Source organism: Drosophila arizonae, chromosome 4, assembly GCF_054131065.1.
Source record: "Drosophila arizonae isolate 15081-1271.41 chromosome 4, UAZ_ARI_1.0, whole genome shotgun sequence".
NCBI classification, from domain to species: Eukaryota; Metazoa; Arthropoda; class Insecta; order Diptera; family Drosophilidae; genus Drosophila; species Drosophila arizonae.
In genome coordinates, this window is record NC_142924.1 from 20021340 (window position 1) to 20040440 (window position 19101).

Below are 19101 nucleotides of genomic sequence, written 5' to 3' on the forward strand. Positions count from 1 at the left end.
GCAGGCTTGTGGCGTGGCCCAGGCCGCGTGGGCCGCTTTGCCAGCATTCTTATCCAACCACCGATAACAGTGAATAACTGCTATGAAAGGCATAATTTAAGTGGGTGCGGGCTGTTTACCGCATTTACGGCACTTACCCAAACCAGTCAATGGCCGTGCTCCATCATCGGGACTGCAGCGCACAGCACATATTTCTCATGATTAAAATTGCATGTGTGGCAAGTGGTTGGCTGCACTTGTTGTTGGGTGGTGCGGGCGGCGCCCCGAGCTCCCGAGCTCCCAGGCTGGCTCAGCCCAAATGCGCAACAATTGCCCAGCCCACCACGGCGTAGCTGTATACTCCATATAATATCCGAGCTAAGCGGTTTGTGATTTGCCATTGCCCGCTTTTAGGCATTCAAGCAAATTGTAATACAATTAGCGTCATTTACATGGAATGCTGAATGGTTGCATGTGTATTGAAGTGTCTCTGTGTGTGTGTGCGTGTGGATGCATGCACAAAAGCTGCTTAGTCCACACACCTTGCGGCTGTGGGAAGACTCAGGCTCCGACTCCGGCCTTTGGCAATTTATGTGCACTTGGTTTTCAATCAGCTGTCTGCTTATTATATAATAATGTGCTTACCACTCAAATTGAACCAATTCTGCAGGTATCCTGGCAACAGACTGCTCTTAGACTCTGCTGCACTCATGTATTATATTTCCCTGCATATTAGTCGATTATAATAGAAACAGTCAAGCTCATAGCTCATATGTGATTTTATTAGATTTAACATAAAATTTCAAAATCAGACGTGCTCGGTGCAGAGATTGTAATTGGGGCTAGAAATATTTAATGTAAGGCATGGGCATGAGCTAGATTAGCCTTGGTCTTGGAGAGTGGCTTTCTGGTGAGTGACATCTTGCCCGAAACTTCCCGATTAACAGTCCCCTTAGTGCGTGGCATTATGTACGTGGAGTACATATTCCGGGCCTCCTTCAGCGCCGCCTGCATCTCTGCCTGACTACTGGGATTGCCAGAGTGCTTTAATGGGGTCTGATAGACAATCAGTTCCATTGGAATGCCGCGTGGACCCTTCTTTCCGCCTTTGCTCTGAGCCAATCTGCTGATGGTCATTAGTTCGAGAACATCCGAGTCGCGCAACATAATATAGTTCTCATCAATGGGTAAAAAATCGCTAGGATCCTGGAAGTTGGTGTAGTCGCGCACCGTGCGAATCAAACTACGCGAGCTAATGTAGTGACGATCGAAGATGGTGAGTGTGTAAAACACCTTGCGCGTGGTAATGGGAGACACCAGCCACAATACATAGATGCCGCCCTTGCCTTCGTTCTTTGAGAGCATTTCGCGCTCCAGCTGCTTGTCCTTCATATGAGCAAACCAGGTGGTACGGCAGGCCATCATCATTATGGGCAAGTAGGTCTCATACTTCCGGTAACTGTTCAACAGACCCGAATTCAGCAAGCTCAGATTATCCACTCCCGGTCGCGTATTTGGCTTTCCCTTTACGCCTCCATACATGAGGGCGGCGATGCAGTAGTTGTCTCCGCGCTCGTAGCCAGTCGGATCGAAGGTCAGCAGCAATGGTCGATGATCATATACCTCGGCGGTTATGCAAGTGCTATTGGAGTGCTTGTGCAACATGTGCAGCATTACATTGGACGGAAATATGATGTCAGAGCAGCCGGCCACAGGACAATGGGCAGGCATCCGAGATAGGTTCTGCACGATAATTTTGCGTTTTTTCTTTCCTTTTACATCTTTATTTTTTGTCTGTCGTCCCCTTGGTGATTCCATGTTTCGCTTAGTATTCATTTCCGCAAATATTTTTTCAAATTATTCATACTTATTTAAAAGAAAGAAACGAAATTAGATTTCAGTCAATATTTGTCTCAAGTGCATATTAAAATGACTTTTGTACTTTCATCACTCATGAAATGTAAAACTTGACCTACTAGCAGAAATGATTTAGAATTAATTGTCATGTCTCACAAAGCAAAGTTTCTGCACTTTATCTTAAATATATAAATGGAACAAAGCTCTACACTTTGGCAGTGCAATTAAGCCAGGGAGCAGAGTAGAGTTCCTTCTGCCCCGGTGCCACTAAATATCCGCACTCCCTGGTCTTGTGGCACGTTAAGCCTCTGCAGCATGCATACATATATGCAGACATATGCACTAAGAGACACAGCTGCTGTGCGGCAGCTCTAAAGCTAGTAAATTGCCCTTTTTCTTCTCAAATGCTACGGCTGCAGAGTATAAAAACTGCCAAGTCTCTCTTTGTATGTGTGTGTGTGTGTGTGTGTATGTGCGTGTGGGGAAATAAACAAAAAACTGAATTAGTCGACAAAAGGCTAAAGCAAAGTGCCAAAATATTCGGTTTACTTGTTTCTCTTTTAGTTTTTTTTTTTTTTTTTCGTTCCTTTGAGTGCCTCAAAAACCACAAAACTTGAAATGCCTAAAGCTTTGAGCCAGCTGTTGCTAAGTTAACCGTTGTTGACGTTAAAAGCCTTTCGGCCAACACAACAAATGAGCCAGAAAAAGCCACGGCTGAAAGTATTAAGACAGTGTGCAAAGCCTCTGGCTCAGACCCCGATTCATATCAATATTTACTCGGCCATGGAATTAACTTTTGATTATGATTATTGATCTCCGAATTGCAGAGTTAGCCTTAAGCAATGTTCGTTGGCAGCAATTGCAGGATTATGATAAAAAATTGCATGTGAAGCGCTATCAAAATGGCAGTCAACAGTCAGCAGCCAAAGTTTCAGCCAGCTTCAATGTTGGCTTATGCAAATCGGCATAAACTAATTTTAGATTGTATGACAGCCGCAAATTAATTCAAATTGAGTGATCACCGCAAGGCAAACAATGGCAGCCATGCGGCCGAGCAGCGGACAGTGAGAGGAGCGAGCCAATTGCAGTCCATATACTTAAGCGTCCGGCGCCGGGCCCAGTGTGAGAGAAATTGTTAGCAAAGCCTCTAATATATGGCACAATATATATGCCATAATATATGCAGCCTTATTACACACACACACACACAGAGACAGACACACACACATGCATACACACGCTGCAGCAGTTACAGGCACTCGAATGAAATCGCATGCACATGCATTGTATATCAGTGAGATGGGTGTGGGCCATCGCCTGGGTCAGCTGGTGCCAGTTCAGCAGGTCAGGCGAGGTCAAACGCCATTGTTCAGCAATCTTAAATTTCCATTGCATGTTGCTAACAAAATTAATGTGCGCCTGGACAAACGGTGCTTAAAATGAATTTCAGCTGACTTTCATGCATACCAACATAACATACTTGGCCGTTACAGTGCTGCCAGTTTGGCCAATTTCCGGCTAGATGTAGCCTATTCGCAAATGTCGTAGCCTATTGAAAATAAATTTATGCAAAATGAGAATCGGATGGAATAGCCAGAATTTGTTTAAGAGAATAGAAGAAACTGTTGCCTGTAATTATTAAATTAAATAAATTAAAATATTAATCGACATAAGTTATTTAGCTTATCAACATTAAACCTTATCAAACATACATATTCTTTAGAAGCGTAGTGAGCTGTGTGGGTTGTGCCTATATATCTATTCATATGTCTGTATGTACATCTGCCTATTGTCTGTCTCTGTCTATCTGTCCCAAAAAGAAAGAGCCTAAGAAGAACTACAGATCATTTGTTGTCTCTATATATATAGCAGCAGTATTCATTTGGTATTTATAAATGAGTAAAACGAGTCAAGAATGCTTGCAGGAGAAGAGAGTGTACCCATTGTTCCCATTTGTCACATACAGCTCAACCGTAACGATCTCTACCTGGTGACGAGCTCAACATTGAGTGAAAGTCGCCCTACATAAAGGGAAGATGCTGCTGCATTTCTTCAGTCGTCTAGAACTCGTGGAAGTCAATCGTGCAGTGCAGTAAACTGAAGTGAAGTGTGTGTAAAAATGTAAAAATCGTTCAGCTAAGCATTAAAGACTTAAAGGAAAGAATTAGAACAAATGTTGAGAGGAAATTCTTAGGGGAAATTCTTAGAGGAAAGACTTGGAAGAAAATCTCAGAAAAGACTTAGAGGTAAAAGTAAGAAGAAATACTTGGAAACAATTCTTAGAGAAAACACTTAGCAGAAATACTTAAAGGAAATTCTTAGAGGAAAGATTTAGAAGAAAATCTCATAATCATACTTTGAGGAAACATGCGAGCTGATTTTCCTTTATTTTAGCCGGTTTTACTACTTTTAACCACAATCCAACTTACTTCGGAGCTCAACAACTGGCATCACTGGGCCGTTAGTGCTTGAGCTGAATCTAGGTTAATGTTGGCGGCTTATCGTTTGATATTAATATAATAATTGAATTTAAATTCCAACAGTTTGCCAACTTTAATATCGAACCTGGCTGTTCGGCCAAATGGTTGTTTGATTTGTCAACAGCAGTTAACTGGCATTATTGCTCAACTGCTGGCCGAGTCATGTCATCGCCGAACATTGATCGGAGACAAAGGACCCAGACATCTAACAGGCCGCCCATTTGTCACTGGAACAGCTCGACATGCTCAACCTGGGATGCTGTTTGCTGTCTGTAACTGGTCTGCAATTTGCGTCACGCACATCTTGGAGTCAGCTTCCGTTATGCCCTGGCTATGCCTTGGCTGTGTGTCATAAGCAGCCGACCGATAATCAGTCAAACCGTACGGGCGTGCTCTATCCAAGGGACGCCGAATCCTTGGCTGAGGATTTCGCTGGTCACGTAGCCAAAGTAGCCATTTTTGTTTGATTTATTTACCTGGCACGCTGCTAACTGTTAACTGTCATCTGTGGCGACATTAGCCACTCGCCGCCTGACCAAGATGATGTTCTGCGCTCTATTTGTGTTTGTATGTGTGAGAGTGTGAGTGTGTGTGTATGCTAGGATTTGGTTAACAGCAGCTGTGGCCATGCCACAGGCTGGGATAACGCCACGCATGCCAAATATCTGAGCGTCACGGTTGAACAGCCGACTGACTAGGTAGGTGACCGACTGACTGACTGCCAGACTGGTTGAATGACTGATTTTTGTTGTTGTTGTTGTTGTTGCTGCTGTTGCTTTTTGTGTCCACTGTCTTGGTTATCAACTGGCTTCCACGTGTGTTTTTGCGGTTTGCTTTGTAATGGTCGCAAGCTAAAAAAAAAAAAAAAAAAAAAAAAAAACCAAGAGATAAGAAAAAAAATTTAATAATAAAATGTTTGAAGATAAGTGCATGCAATAATGAAAGAAAGCATATATATATATATTTTTTTTTAAATTAAAATAATTTTTTTTCGTAACCCCATTTTTTAAATAAAGATATTAAGATTTTATATTTTATATTTATATTTATATCTATTCGATTACAAATTGAAGTAAACTAAATGTTGATTCCACCTAAATTGTAAAATAAAAAAAAAAAACAATGAGGTAAAATAAACAAAGAAATAAATAAGTAGATAAATAAACCAAATTTAATAAGTTAAATATATATAAAGATATATATAAATAAAAAAATAAAAATTAAGTAAAATGAACAATTTAATAAATTAATGAAATAAATAAAACAAACTTAGCATGAAGTAAATAACAAAAAAAAAAATATGAAAAGATAAATAGGAAATAAATAAATAAAGAAATAAATAGGATTTAATAGCAAGAAAGATTTACGATAGAAAATAGAACCATTTAAAGAATAGCATAAAAAAATAAAAATGTAAAATAATAACAACATTGTTAGTATAAGAAAAATAATAGATTTTTAATTTTAGTATCCCAATGTCTAGATGTTACTTAAATGAATGAAAATGAATACTATGAATAATAGGAATGAAACCAAGAATGATATGAGTCGTTGATCTGGAAGAAGGGTGAAATAATGGGGTAGGCTAGTTAGTGTTGGAGCTTCTTTGGGGTTTTTCTGTTAAAATTATTTAAGAAAAACTATGGTTGGGTGGGTAAAGAGCGCGTGTGCCGAATGCCATCTATGGCCACGCTTAGTTGTGTCGGTGTTCTTGTTAATTTGTGCCAGTCCTTCCCCTACTTCCCCAATATAATTTGTTTTTTTTTTTCGTGGAGTATAGCTCCACCTCGAGTTTAAGGGATCTTAAAAATTAAAATTTATGAACTCTGATCGCAAGGCAGAAAAGAACCCCCCCACACTCCCGACGAGCGACGGTACTAGAAGGTCCCGCTTATCTGTCTTGCGACCGAAAAACAAAGCCCAGCCCGTGCTTTGTTTAATCTCATCCGAGAGAGTCTCTCAGCATTGAAGAGTTTGTTTACATAAATTTTTGGCGCCCAACGTGGGGCATGAAAGTATGCAGCTTTATAGGCATCACGCTTTCAGAGTCCCATTTTTAATGTTCAAATAATCAACACGGTCTTTTCTCTATTCGCAGAGAAAGAGTTGGCTGTTTGAAACACCCATTTTGGTGATGGTTGAAAAACTCAGTGTCCAGAGTGCTGAAATAGATTGGACTTGCTTGGTCGGCCTATCGCAACTGTGACAGATGAGTCAAATCAATTCTTAATAGGGACTACGAAGCTGAAAGATTCGAGCTGAATCTCAGACCGAGAAACCCAAATAAGATAAATTCAACTTATAATAACACCTGTATCACCATGTTTGCTCGTTTGTTTTCGTATAGTTGTTATTTCATCTAGATATTGTTTTAATTGTGTTTTGTAAAATTATCAGATACGATTCCAGAATATTGTATATTGGGCTCAGCTCGGATATCAATACTGATTGTTCTCTGGTAGTTGTTGCAGAGCCAAATGAGATAAATCTGGGTGCAATATAAACTCATACTCGTCTGGCCAGTAGATGTTGTTATGACGGAAGTTGCTAATGTTGATAGTGTTGTCTGGAACTTGTGTATATGCTGCATTGGCGTATCCTTGCCGAACACTCACACTTTAGTTAGCTTTTGCATAGCAATACTCTATAACCAGCATTAGTAGCAATAGCCCAAAATCCATTGTTTCCCCTAATTGTATAATATAGCAAGAACAGCACACAACAGCACAAAACCTAGCTACCTTCCCCATTATATCAACCCAAACTTGTCACATTTATTAGCAAAGCATAAAATATTTAGATACAAAATGCCTATTTCAAGAAGTCCTCAAGATATGCGCACAGTAGAGAAAACTGTTAGTTTGTGTAGTCTTTGCAGCCAAGGGATGAGCAATACCCAGCAATGTTATTGTACCCCTTGTAAGCACAATTTTCACAAGTTATGTCTAGAACAGTGGCTAGAAAATAAGCAAGAATGTCCGGAATGTCAGTCCACATTGGACTCAAGGTCAATTAAGTTGGTTATTGGCAACTGTTCACCTGACCCGAAACCAGCTTCCACATCAGCAATTCCAGGTAGTTCGCGTATGGTAACGCGTAATTTAGCTAAAGCATTAGGTGAAGTTCCGCCTGAGTCTCTAGAGCATCCCCAAGAGCGATCGCTCGAAGGCAGTGAGGTAATTATATCCGGTTTAGATGCAAGCCATAATTCTGACCGAAACATAGTTCCTCCTCCAAGAGGCATTAGTACCCGTCGACGAGGCCGACCCCATCGAGCCGGCCATAATCGTCAAGAATCTGCAGGCGTTGATTATAATATAATTCAGCAAATGATCGAGCAGTCAGTCACTCGTGTGATGTCGGCGCTCCGTATTGATTCACGGCCCAGCTCAAGCGAGCAGCTGCCGTCTATTCCGACTCCTATGGCATACTCGCCCGGAAGCTCGTCTGTCCAAAGCAGAAGAACAGCTGACATTATGCAGAAATGGAATCTCCATTTTGATGGGTCATCTGAAGGATTAGGAGTGGAAGAATTTATTTATCGTGTGAGAGTCCTTACTGACGAAACTCTCGATAGTGATTTTATGGGGCTTTGCAAACATTTGCACATTCTTTTCTCTGGGAAAGCTAGAGATTGGTTCTGGAGGCACCATAAACAAGTAGATAGAATCGTATGGAATGATTTTTGTGCAGCACTTCGACAGCAATATAAAGATTATCGCTCAGAATTTATGAGTAAAGAGTTAGTGAGAGCGAGAAAGCAAAAGGTCGGTGAATCTTTTGTCGCTTTTCATGATTCGGTGGCAGCATTAATTGATAAATTTGGCCTCAAAATAGGCGAAGAAGAATTATTAGAAATTTTGCAAAATAACCTGTTGCCTGAGATGCGGCACAAATTACTGTACCAATCTATCAGTTCAGTTGGCCATTTGCGTAGGTTAGTGCAAATGAGCGAAAATTTAACAAATGACCTTATAAGTCAATCAGACAATTCTTCTCGACCCAAAACGGTTGCGTTTCGTCGTCAAATTAATGAAATCGAGAATACTGGTCTCGGAATTGAGGTTGAAGCAGAGACAGATTCAGCAGAGTTAGAAATTGCAGCGATGCAAAAAGCACATTCCAACTTGACATGCTGGAACTGTGAAGAAAAGGGGCATGTCTGGGAAAATTGCCTGAGGGATCGTAGAGTCTTTTGTTATGGTTGTGGCACACCACAAGTATACAAGCCACAATGTAAAATTTGTATCCGTAGATTGGCGGAAAACCAGCAGAAGGGGACATCCCCCAAAAATCGGATGCCCCCGAATTAATAGACCCAATCAGCAACAATCTCGCGCCATCATTACAATCTTCAAATGAAATTGATGCACGGGTGCTTGATCTCCGTTTTCTTCCATACAAGGACAAGCTATCTAAATATCTGGAAATACGAAAAAGAATTTTTAATGAACCAAATTCGGTTATGAGTAAGCGTAGTGCCAGGTTGAGAAAATACTATAGAGAAATGAAAAGTAGACGTAAATTAGTAATCTCAAACATATTTAGCAATCAAAAAGATATGCGCAGTTATGCGAAAGTATCTTTTTTGGATTTTCAAGAATCCGGCTTACTAGATACTGGCGCAAATATCAGTTGCATTGGCGCTACTCTAGCGAAAAATGACTTTTCAAAAAGTCCTTGTTTCAAGTCGCTCAAATCTTTTGTAAAAACTGCAGGTGGTGAAAATCAATCAGTCATAGGAGTTTTGAGTGTTGTCATGCAATATAAAACAATATCAAAGCCCATGAAACTGTACGTTATCCCAAGCATTAAACAGAATTTAATTCTCGGCCATGACTTTTGGAAAATATTTGCCCTTGCTCCAGATATTATCAGTGCTGTAGAAGCAGACCTCGATGTTGTTGACGAAGATGTTGAAGATAAATATCCACTAACAAGCCTTCAGTTGCAACAGCTCAATGCAGTTAAGCAGTTGTTTCCCAATGCTGCAGAAAAGTTAGGTCGCACTTCTCTTATCAAACATCACATTGACGTGGGAGAAGCAATGCCAGTGAAGCAACGCTTTTATCCTGTTAGTCCTGCAGTCGAGCAGTTGCTATATAAAGAAATCGATCGGATGATTAGCCTAGGTGTGATAGAGCCCTCAACCAGTGCATGGAGTTCTCCTATGAGATTAGTTGTAAAACCAAACAAAGTTCGTCTTTGCTTAGATGCCCGAAAGCTTAACGCGGTGACCAAAAAGGACGCATATCCATTGCCTAGTATAGATGGAATCTTTTCGAGATTGCCAAAAGCTAACATTATCTCCAAACTTGATTTAAAAGACGCCTACTGGCAAATAGAACTGACGGACGACTCAAAGCCACTGACAGCTTTCACAGTACCAGGTAGACCCCTATATCAATTCAAGGTCATGCCGTTTGGTCTGTGCAATGCGCCATCAACTATGTGTAGACTAATAGACGAAATCATTCCCCCTGATTTACGTAATTGTGTCTTTGGATATTTAGATGATTTATGCATTGTATCTGAAGATTTCAATTCTCACATCTCCGTGCTAGTACGAATTGCAGAGCAATTCCGGAAAGCCAATGTTACCTTAAATATTACGAAAAGTCATTTTGCAGTCACAAAAGTTAACTATCTTGGTTACGTGATTGACAAGACAGGCATATGCACAGACCCTGATAAAATCTCTTGCATACAAAACTGGCCACCTCCGAAAAATTTAAAGCAAGTGAGAGGCTTTTTAGGTGTATGTGGGTGGTATCGCCGTTTTATAAAAAACTTTTCAGACTTAGCCTGTCCCATAACTGAAGTCTTATCTTCTAAAAAGAAGTTTAACTGGACTCCAGAAGCCCAAACTGCTATGGAAAAACTAAAAGCTGTGTTAACTACGTCTCCAGTTTTGCAAAATCCAAAGTTTGATCAGAAATTCTTTTTGCATTGTGACGCTAGTGATTTTGGAATTGGGGCCGTGTTGGTACAACTTTCTGAAGATAATGAAGAAAAACCAGTAGCATTCATGTCTAAAAAACTCAGTCGATCTCAGCGTAACTATAGTGTTACAGAGCGTGAATGTCTTGCAGTTATTCTAGCTATAGAAAAGTTTCGTTGTTATTTAGAGCTTCAAGAATTCGAAGTCATTACTGACCACTCCAGTCTCTTGTGGCTGATGAGACAACAAAATGTTTCTGGACGATTAGCTAGATGGATTTTTCGTTTGCAACAGTATAAGTTCACTATGTCGCACCGTAAGGGCAAAGATCACATTGTGCCCGACGCTTTATCGCGATTGCACGATTGCAATGAAATCGCTTCGTTAGACATGAGTCCCATCATAAATTTAGAATCAGACGCATTTCAGTCGGACGATTACAATCAATTGAAGTCTAATATAGAGCAAAATAGTTCACGTTTTCCAGATATCAAAATTGTGGATCATAAAATCTATATCCGAACTGAACACTCCACCGGAGATGAAGTTCAAGATAAGTTTTTGTGGAAACTATGGGTGCCAGAGCCACTTAAAGGCGAGGTATTAAAGCAAGCCCATGATAGTGTCACGTCAGCACATTCAGGTATACAGAAAACAATCGAGAAATTGCGAAGAAATCTTTTTTGGCCTGGGTTAGCAAAAGATGTTCGCGATTATATTAAAAATTGTTCAGTATGCAAACAATCCAAAGCCCCGAATTATACTCTCCGTCCTCCAATGGGAGCTCAAAGTCCGACTTATCGACCTTTTCAGAGGTTGTATATAGATTTATTAGGGCCATATCCCAGGAGCAAAAGTGGACATGTAGGACTTTTAATAGTATTAGATCATTTCAGTAAATTTCATTGGCTTTGGCCTTTAAAAAAATTGACGTCATCTGTTATTCAAGAGTTTCTATTAAAACATATATTCCACAGTTTTGGCGTTCCAGAGACAATAGTAAGCGATAATGGAAAGCAGTTTAAATCTAATAAGTTTAATGCTTTTTTAACGGAACTGGGAATACGTCATATATATACAGCTTTATACTCCCCTCAGAGCAATGCTGCTGAGCGAGTTAATCGCTCTTTGTTAGCTGCTATTCGGTCGTACCTCGAAAGTGACCAGAGTTATTGGGATCAACATATTTCTAGTATCTCATGCGCCTTACGAGCAGCTTTGCATCAATCCATAGGATGCTCCCCTTATAGAGCTTTATTTGGGTTAGATATGATCACTCATGGTTCAGACTACAAGTTGATAAAGCAATTAACATTGCTTGAAGAACCATTAGTACCATTATCTCGATCAGATAACTTATCTCTAATTCGTAAAGATATACAGGCCAACATAAAACGAGCTTACGAACGGAATGTTAAACAGTATAATTTGCGTTCTAAGCCTGTTACATTTAGGGAAGGGCAAGAAGTGTATCGCCGAAATTTTGCACTTAGCAAATTCGCTCACAATTATAATGCGAAATTGGCACCCCAATTTTTGAAATGTAGAGTGAAAAAGAAACTGGGAAATTGCTTTTATCTTTTAGAGAATCTGCAAGGTCAAGAGATAGGTACCTTTCATGCCAAAGACATTAAGCAATAGACATCCGAACATATTCCCGCTAATATTCCGTCTAACGGTGGTATATTATCGGGTGGTGTAATGGTCGCAAGCTAAAAAAAAAAAAAAAAAAAAAAAAAAAAAAAAAAAAAAAAATAGCAAAAGTATCTGTTCAAAAAGTACGCGCGCTTGCAAAAGCTTTGGAAAGGTACACTGAACCCTTTCATTGCATGCAGAGCTGCATTGAGAGCTTTCGGTGGGGGCCGAAAAAGTTGTCGCGCACGCGCAACAGCTGATCGTGTCGCGCTGTGCGAATTCTGCAGCGACAAATATTAGTGCAGCCAACTTTAGGGGCAATAAAACCTTTAAGCTTTTATCTGCCCAAAGCTATATAAGCCGAAAAAGTAAAAAATTCAGCCTTTTTTTCTAGAACTCCACGTTGCGACTTTACAATAAGTCCATATATATATATAATATATATACATATATGGCGAGGAACACGTGCACTACAATAATTTAAAAAAAGCGCAGCAAAACAAAATTTTCTTGACGCCCGTGTCAAATTTGGGCACGGCAATATAGAAAAGCCTGCCCTAGACACGGGCTCTGCTTTAAATTTTTTTTGCCCCATCAAGATCGATCGGAGCAACTTTATCGAAAGGCTGGAGGAACTTCAACAGCAGGCGGGGGAAACACAAAATTGAATAGTGGCCCATAAATCGAATAGTGGCATAGTGACATATAAACATATAAAACTTTTAACCCCAAAAACTCTAAGCCGCGAAAATCTAAAAGTGAAAGAAAAAAAAAAAACTTTACACAGCCAAGAACAAAAACTCTAGTTCTATCATAATCAACTAAACGAAAAAACAAAAGAAAAAAAAAAAAGAACAAAAAAACACACCTCAATTACATATGTGACGTACACTGTAAAAATTTTGTTACTAGCAACTAAAATAGTTCACCCCAAATTAAAAAGTAAAATGTAAAATTAAAACTAGCATGAAAATAGAAAAAAATAATACGATGACGTAAAAAAAAAAAAAAAAAAAAAAAAAAAAGAAAAAAAAAAAACCCAATTACATAATAATGAAATCATAAAATTTATCATATATATGCATATATATATATATATAGATGCATATATACACATAACAAAGTAGAAAATACCAAAAGCAAAAAAAAAAAAAAAAAAAAAAAAACATGAAATAAAAGAAATAATAAAATAAATTATAAATAAGTGTATAACCAAAACTAAAAGAAAAAAAAATATTTTTTTGTTAAAAAAAAAAAAAAAAAAAAAAAAAATTCCAAAAAGTAAGAAAGAAAAAATAATAATAATTTGAATAGATATAAATATAAAAAGAAGTATAAAAATGTAGAGGTAAAAAAAAAAAAAAAAAAAAAAAAAAAAAACAACAAAAACTGTGTGTTTGTCCGCCCCTATATTCTTTTTGTAACCTCAACGCCACGCTACAGCTACCACGAGGAAAGGCCTTTCATCGCTGGAGTCAAAAAAATCTAAAGATCATGTAAGTGCTGGAAGATACCCTGTACTCCCACTCCCCCCAATCCAAACCATTATATTTTCTTTTAATTAATGAATTATTAAAAAGGAATATATATATAAAAAAAAAAAAAAAAAAAAAAAAAAAAAAAAAAACCAAGAGATAAGAAAAAAAATTTAATAATAAAATGTTTGAAGATAAGTGCATGCAATAATGAAAGAAAGCATATATATATATATTTTTTTTTAAATTAAAATAATTTTTTTTCGTAACCCCATTTTTTAAATAAAGATATTAAGATTTTATATTTTATATTTATATTTATATCTATTCGATTACAAATTGAAGTAAACTAAATGTTGATTCCACCTAAATTGTAAAATAAAAAAAAAAACAATGAGGTAAAATAAACAAAGAAATAAATAAGTAGATAAATAAACCAAATTTAATAAGTTAAATATATATAAAGATATATATAAATAAAAAAATAAAAATTAAGTAAAATGAACAATTTAATAAATTAATGAAATAAATAAAACAAACTTAGCATGAAGTAAATAACAAAAAAAAAAATATGAAAAGATAAATAGGAAATAAATAAATAAAGAAATAAATAGGATTTAATAGCAAGAAAGATTTACGATAGAAAATAGAACCATTTAAAGAATAGCATAAAAAAATAAAAATGTAAAATAATAACAACATTGTTAGTATAAGAAAAATAATAGATTTTTAATTTTAGTATCCCAATGTCTAGATGTTACTTAAATGAATGAAAATGAATACTATGAATAATAGGAATGAAACCAAGAATGATATGAGTCGTTAATCTGGAAGAAGGGTGAAATAATGGGGTAGGCTAGTTAGTGTTGGAGCTTCTTTGGGGTTTTTCTGTTAAAATTATTTAAGAAAAACTATGGTTGGGTGGGTAAAGAGCGCGTGTGCCGAATGCCATCTATGGCCACGCTTAGTTGTGTCGGTGTTCTTGTTAATTTGTGCCAGTCCTTCCCCTACTTCCCCAATATAATTTGTTTTTTTTTTTCGTGGAGTATAGCTCCACCTCGAGTTTAAGGGATCTTAAAAATTAAAATTTATGAACTCTGATCGCAAGGCAGAAAAGAACCCCCCCACACTCCCGACGAGCGACGGTACTAGAAGGTCCCGCTTATCTGTCTTGCGACCGAAAAACAAAGCCCAGCCCGTGCTTTGTTTAATCTCATCCGAGAGAGTCTCTCAGCATTGAAGAGTTTGTTTACAGCTTTGTACTCCGCGCACATGGCGTACATGTATCGTCTATTTGTTATGCTCTTTGGCTCTGCGCGCAAATTCAATTTGAACGTTGGCCTTGCTGCATATGTTTGTTTATTTAGGGCGCTGCCCACCTGCCCGGCCTAGACTCCATCTTTATTTGCTGTCCAGCGTGTAAACAGCTTTAATTCATTGCCGAACTTCACATTCGTGGAACCATTATGAACTGCGTAAGACACAAGCGGGCATTTGAAATTGAGTTGGGTCAGCTCAGTGAGGCCAGGGCCAAAAGGGTCGTCATTAATTTTTCAGCTAAGCCAAAGATAATTTTTAAGCCCTTTTGGAAACTGCTGTACAGAGTATCTTTTAATTGACTTTAATTTGGGTGCATGGAAATATTTTCATGTTGCCTAACCCAAAAGAAAATGCCTGAATATTATGCAGTTATGTATTATATATTTTCGCTTTATTTTTTAAGTTCGTTAACGGATTTCTGCTGGGCCATTTTCCCCAAATAAGCTGAGTGTATATGTATATATTTGTAAGAGTTTGGGCAATGTTCTTTTCAAATTAGTTTATCGCGTGACGCCTGCATAATTTGTGCCCAAATTAAGTATACGCCATGTGTTGCCGAGCTGCCGATTTGCATGTTAGTGGAGTGGCAATTTCGGTGTCTACTACTGCTGTCCCTCGCTGATTGCAGCAACAAATTGCAAACTTATTAAGTTTATTAAAAACAACAGCGGCTACAAAGACATCACTGGGCGAAGTAGGAAGCCAGAATAAATTCCACTTTGTTGTACGCTTAACTTTCGCTGCTGCAACTCTGCATAATTTACTTGAAGCATTTTGCAAACAATGCAAACAGCACTGCAGCCCCTCAACCACTCTACTACTCAACCCCTCTCACCGTCAACCCAGCCCAGCCCAACGCAACGCAACGCAACTCGTCCAGCTGCCAAGCACCAATTTGCAGTTTCAACTGTGAGTTGCAAGTTTTTCGCAGATGCTCGTTAATGTTTGGGCAATTTTTAGTTGCCAGCAGCTCGTCCAGTGCTGCTCGGCCCTGTTATTCATTATCAAAACAAGAGGCCAGCAGCCTTTTAGCGTCCTCAGATGCCCGCCACGTCGCGTTGTCACAGGCAGCTCTTCGAGGCATTTGCATGGCATGGCCGTCTGTTTGCCCCGTTGTGTAGTGGTGGCTGGGCTCCATATTGTTTTCATTCCATTTCTACTTGAAGTTTTTGGCCCTATTTATTTTACTTTTATACGTATGCTAAATATCTTCATTTCCAGGCCGAACAGCGAGCGGGCAAAGTTTTTTTGGCGCTGTTTGTTTTAAATTATTTTTAATGAGACTCCTAATGCAATTGTCTTCAATTTTATTGTTTAGCTTTTATTTTTCCGTAATTATGCGAAATCGGGAATTTTAATTTATTTTCTTATTTCTATGTTAATTTAACTGTTGTCCTTTTAAGCCGACAAACAACGAAAAAAGTTTCAAATCTTCTAAATTTCGATGAGACTGCAGATTGTTCTCTGCTGTTGTTGTTATTGTTGTTGTTGGCTGCATGTTAGATGATTTGTTTGACTTAGAAAGTTGGTCCACGATTTCATTTTCAATTTGTAACATCGCCTACAGCTGCATCCTGAGCCTGTTGCAATTTGCGCCAGTTTACAGCAACTTTCCTGTTCTGGCTTAGCTGGGCTATGCCTTTGCCCTTGCCGTTGCCGTTGCCGTTGCCGTTGCCGTTGCCTTGCTTAGATGGGATGGCAAGGAGCAGGTAAATGTCTGTGCACATTTTCTACATTAGTCAACATTAAAAATTTATTTGCTTTGAGTAGATTACACGCATACAGCGCGTTATGGATAAGGAGAGTCAGCTGGAGCCGAGAGCGCAGCGGGCAAGGCAACAATAAGTAACTGGGGTCTAAGTTTTTGCATATTCCCTTATAACCCACACAGAAGATGTAAATAAATGGTGGGAAGAAAAAGAAGAAAAAACGAAGAAAATAGAGAACCGAGAGCACAAATGAGCTGCCAGCAAATTAAGTGCAGCTGGCAGCTTCGGTTCGGATCGGCAACTACTTTAACAAACTTTTAATACTCGCTGCGCTTTAAGTTTTCCATTAAAAGCCGCAGCTTGAATGAATCCATGAATTGCGGCCCAGCACCTTGTATACCAGGACTTAATGACGCCAGCCAACCAACCAGCCTGCCGGCCTGCCAGGCAGTCAGCACATAGTTAATCACCAATGGCTACGGCGGCAGCAGCAGCCTCCAGTCGAACCGAAACATGTTTTCAATTCGACGCCCAGTGGCTGCCCAGCTGAGCGAGAGAATTATTGCCAACAGGTGAGGCTCCGGGCACTCGGATATGTGTTAAATTTTGTGTGAAAATTGTTGTTCGAAGCGGGAATGGGAAATTATTCACAGCGATGATTCAACGCCTCTCCGTGAACCTTTTCATTTTTTATATTTTCGATTTTATAGTTTATTTTTTATCGAGCCACATAATCAAAGACAAATAAAAATATATGTAGATATATGACTGCATACAATTTAATATTTTATACCACTTTAATTGCTTTTTGCAATGCTCACATATCTTTCCAGTAAAAAATTCATGTATGCATATTTGTCATGCATAACATTTTCTGAGATTCGATTGAGTGACTTGAATTTATATTTATTAAAATGCATCACACTGAAATCACTTCTGGATTTTAATAAATGTATAAATTTCATGTAATTATAATATTTTATTCAACTAATAATGAAATGGGTAAAAGTAAGGATGCAGTAAGCTTTGTTTTATTCATAAACGCTCACAAATGCAGCTTATTTATTTATTAATATCACAAATGTCATAAATAACAAGCAAAACTTGCACGGCCAGCAAATAAATACAGTGCAATTTAAGCCTGAAAATAATGGCAATTTAGTTGTTAGCTGTGATTTACAAGTTTCCCAATTCGAATTGCAAACATGGCACATTGCGAGTGTCGAAATGGAGGAAACAATTGTTTGCTGAGCTCTATTGAGGTCAATAATTCCTTAAACACATTTATTTATTTATTTATTTTGCATCTCAGTTGCATTTTAATCACAGCCAACCGCAGCTGGGCGGTGAAAATTGGGCGGCCCTTCGAATCAGAGACAGGTGTTTATTTTCGAGAATGCAATTGAGTGGAATTTGGCCGACAAGACATTTTGTCAGCTGCTCTGCGGCTTGAGTAATAATTAAATCAATCACGCATGAGAAACGAAATGCATGCATTTCGAGCCGGTGGGAAGAGAACTTTTCAATTAGAATGCATTTGTAATATCCCTCAATATTAGAGCTCTCATGCATATTGATTTAATTTATTGACTTGCTGTGAGTTTGTGAAATAAATAAATTAAATAAATTATTTGAAGATTTATTTGGTCGCCAACAATTAGAGTGCCCCTCGCATTTGTGCTGAAATTGCAGTTTTTCGCAAGCTACAAATGGAAATTGGCATCTAATAAACAAAAGGCATCTGCCGGTTGTCTGCCTCTGCCTCTACCTCTGCCTCTGCCTCTGCATGTGCGATGAAAGCCGCTCGGGGCGGATGCGTTATATGCAAATTGCGTATACGCAGCGTGACAAATATATGCTATACGAACAACAACGAAACTATCTGTGCTTCATTCACGCACTGAAAACTCACACACAATGCCAGAGATCAATTATTCAGGCCCAGTGCATTAGCGCTCAGCCCACATTGGCATAATTTGTCAGCTGTCGGGAGTCGTGCTCGCCTATTAAATATGCCAACGTGCAAAATAAATTGCCAAAGTGCTTGTCACTGAGTGCTAAACAAATAGCAAACGAATCAAAACCAAATGCTTAACGGCATGTCATTCCGCATTTCACTTCCAGCCAAGTCCGAGCCAAACCCAACCGAGCCACACCCAATAAAATCAAACAATTCGCCAGTCACCAAGAACTGCCCAAGTAAATGTATTGCACTTTGTTTTGTGGTCTAGTGAATTGCAATTGCCAATCAGACAATGTCAGCAATTCTCTGGCACAATTTCCAAATGTTAGTTTGTTGTTTTTTGACTTGGTCGCATTGGCTTAGCCCCGTTTTTTTAGACTAAGCCAATTTCACTGAAATTACTTACTGTTGCTAGCATAAATTGAGTTGTTTAAGATGCTGCCTAATACTGTTTAGAAATCTTAAAAATTAATGCTTATTAATGCAACTTTTTAATTTAATAATTTTCACTTGTAAACTCTGTATATAAACTCAGTATCTGTATTTTGTATTTTGTATTTTAACTCGGTCTGTCATGCAGAATATTTCCAGCAAGTCTATTAAAATCCACTAAGAGCTACGCCATGCTAATTATGTATTAAACAGTAATGTTTAATTTTCCCCTGCTGTATGCGTACAATATTAACTTTTGATTGCCGCTTCGTTGGGCTCGTACAAATTGAGAGAAAGTTGCTTTTACCCG

General features: G+C 38.4%; 1 protein-coding gene across 1 annotated transcript; it reads right to left on the reverse strand.

The window, feature by feature from the left end:
• Positions 1-740: 740 nt before the first annotated feature.
• On the reverse strand, positions 741-1962 carry LOC108612705 (uncharacterized). Its single transcript, XM_018005665.2, has one exon. The coding sequence runs from the start codon at positions 1813-1815 to the stop codon at positions 832-834; it is 984 nt and encodes a 327-aa protein (XP_017861154.1). The 5' UTR covers positions 1816-1962; the 3' UTR covers positions 741-831.
• Positions 1963-19101: the final 17139 nt, after the last annotated feature.

Excerpts from the sequence above, each read along its gene's own strand:
- LOC108612705 (XM_018005665.2), bottom strand. The coding sequence starts at position 1,815 with ATGAATACTAAGCGAAACATGGAATCACCAAGGGGACGACAGACAAAA.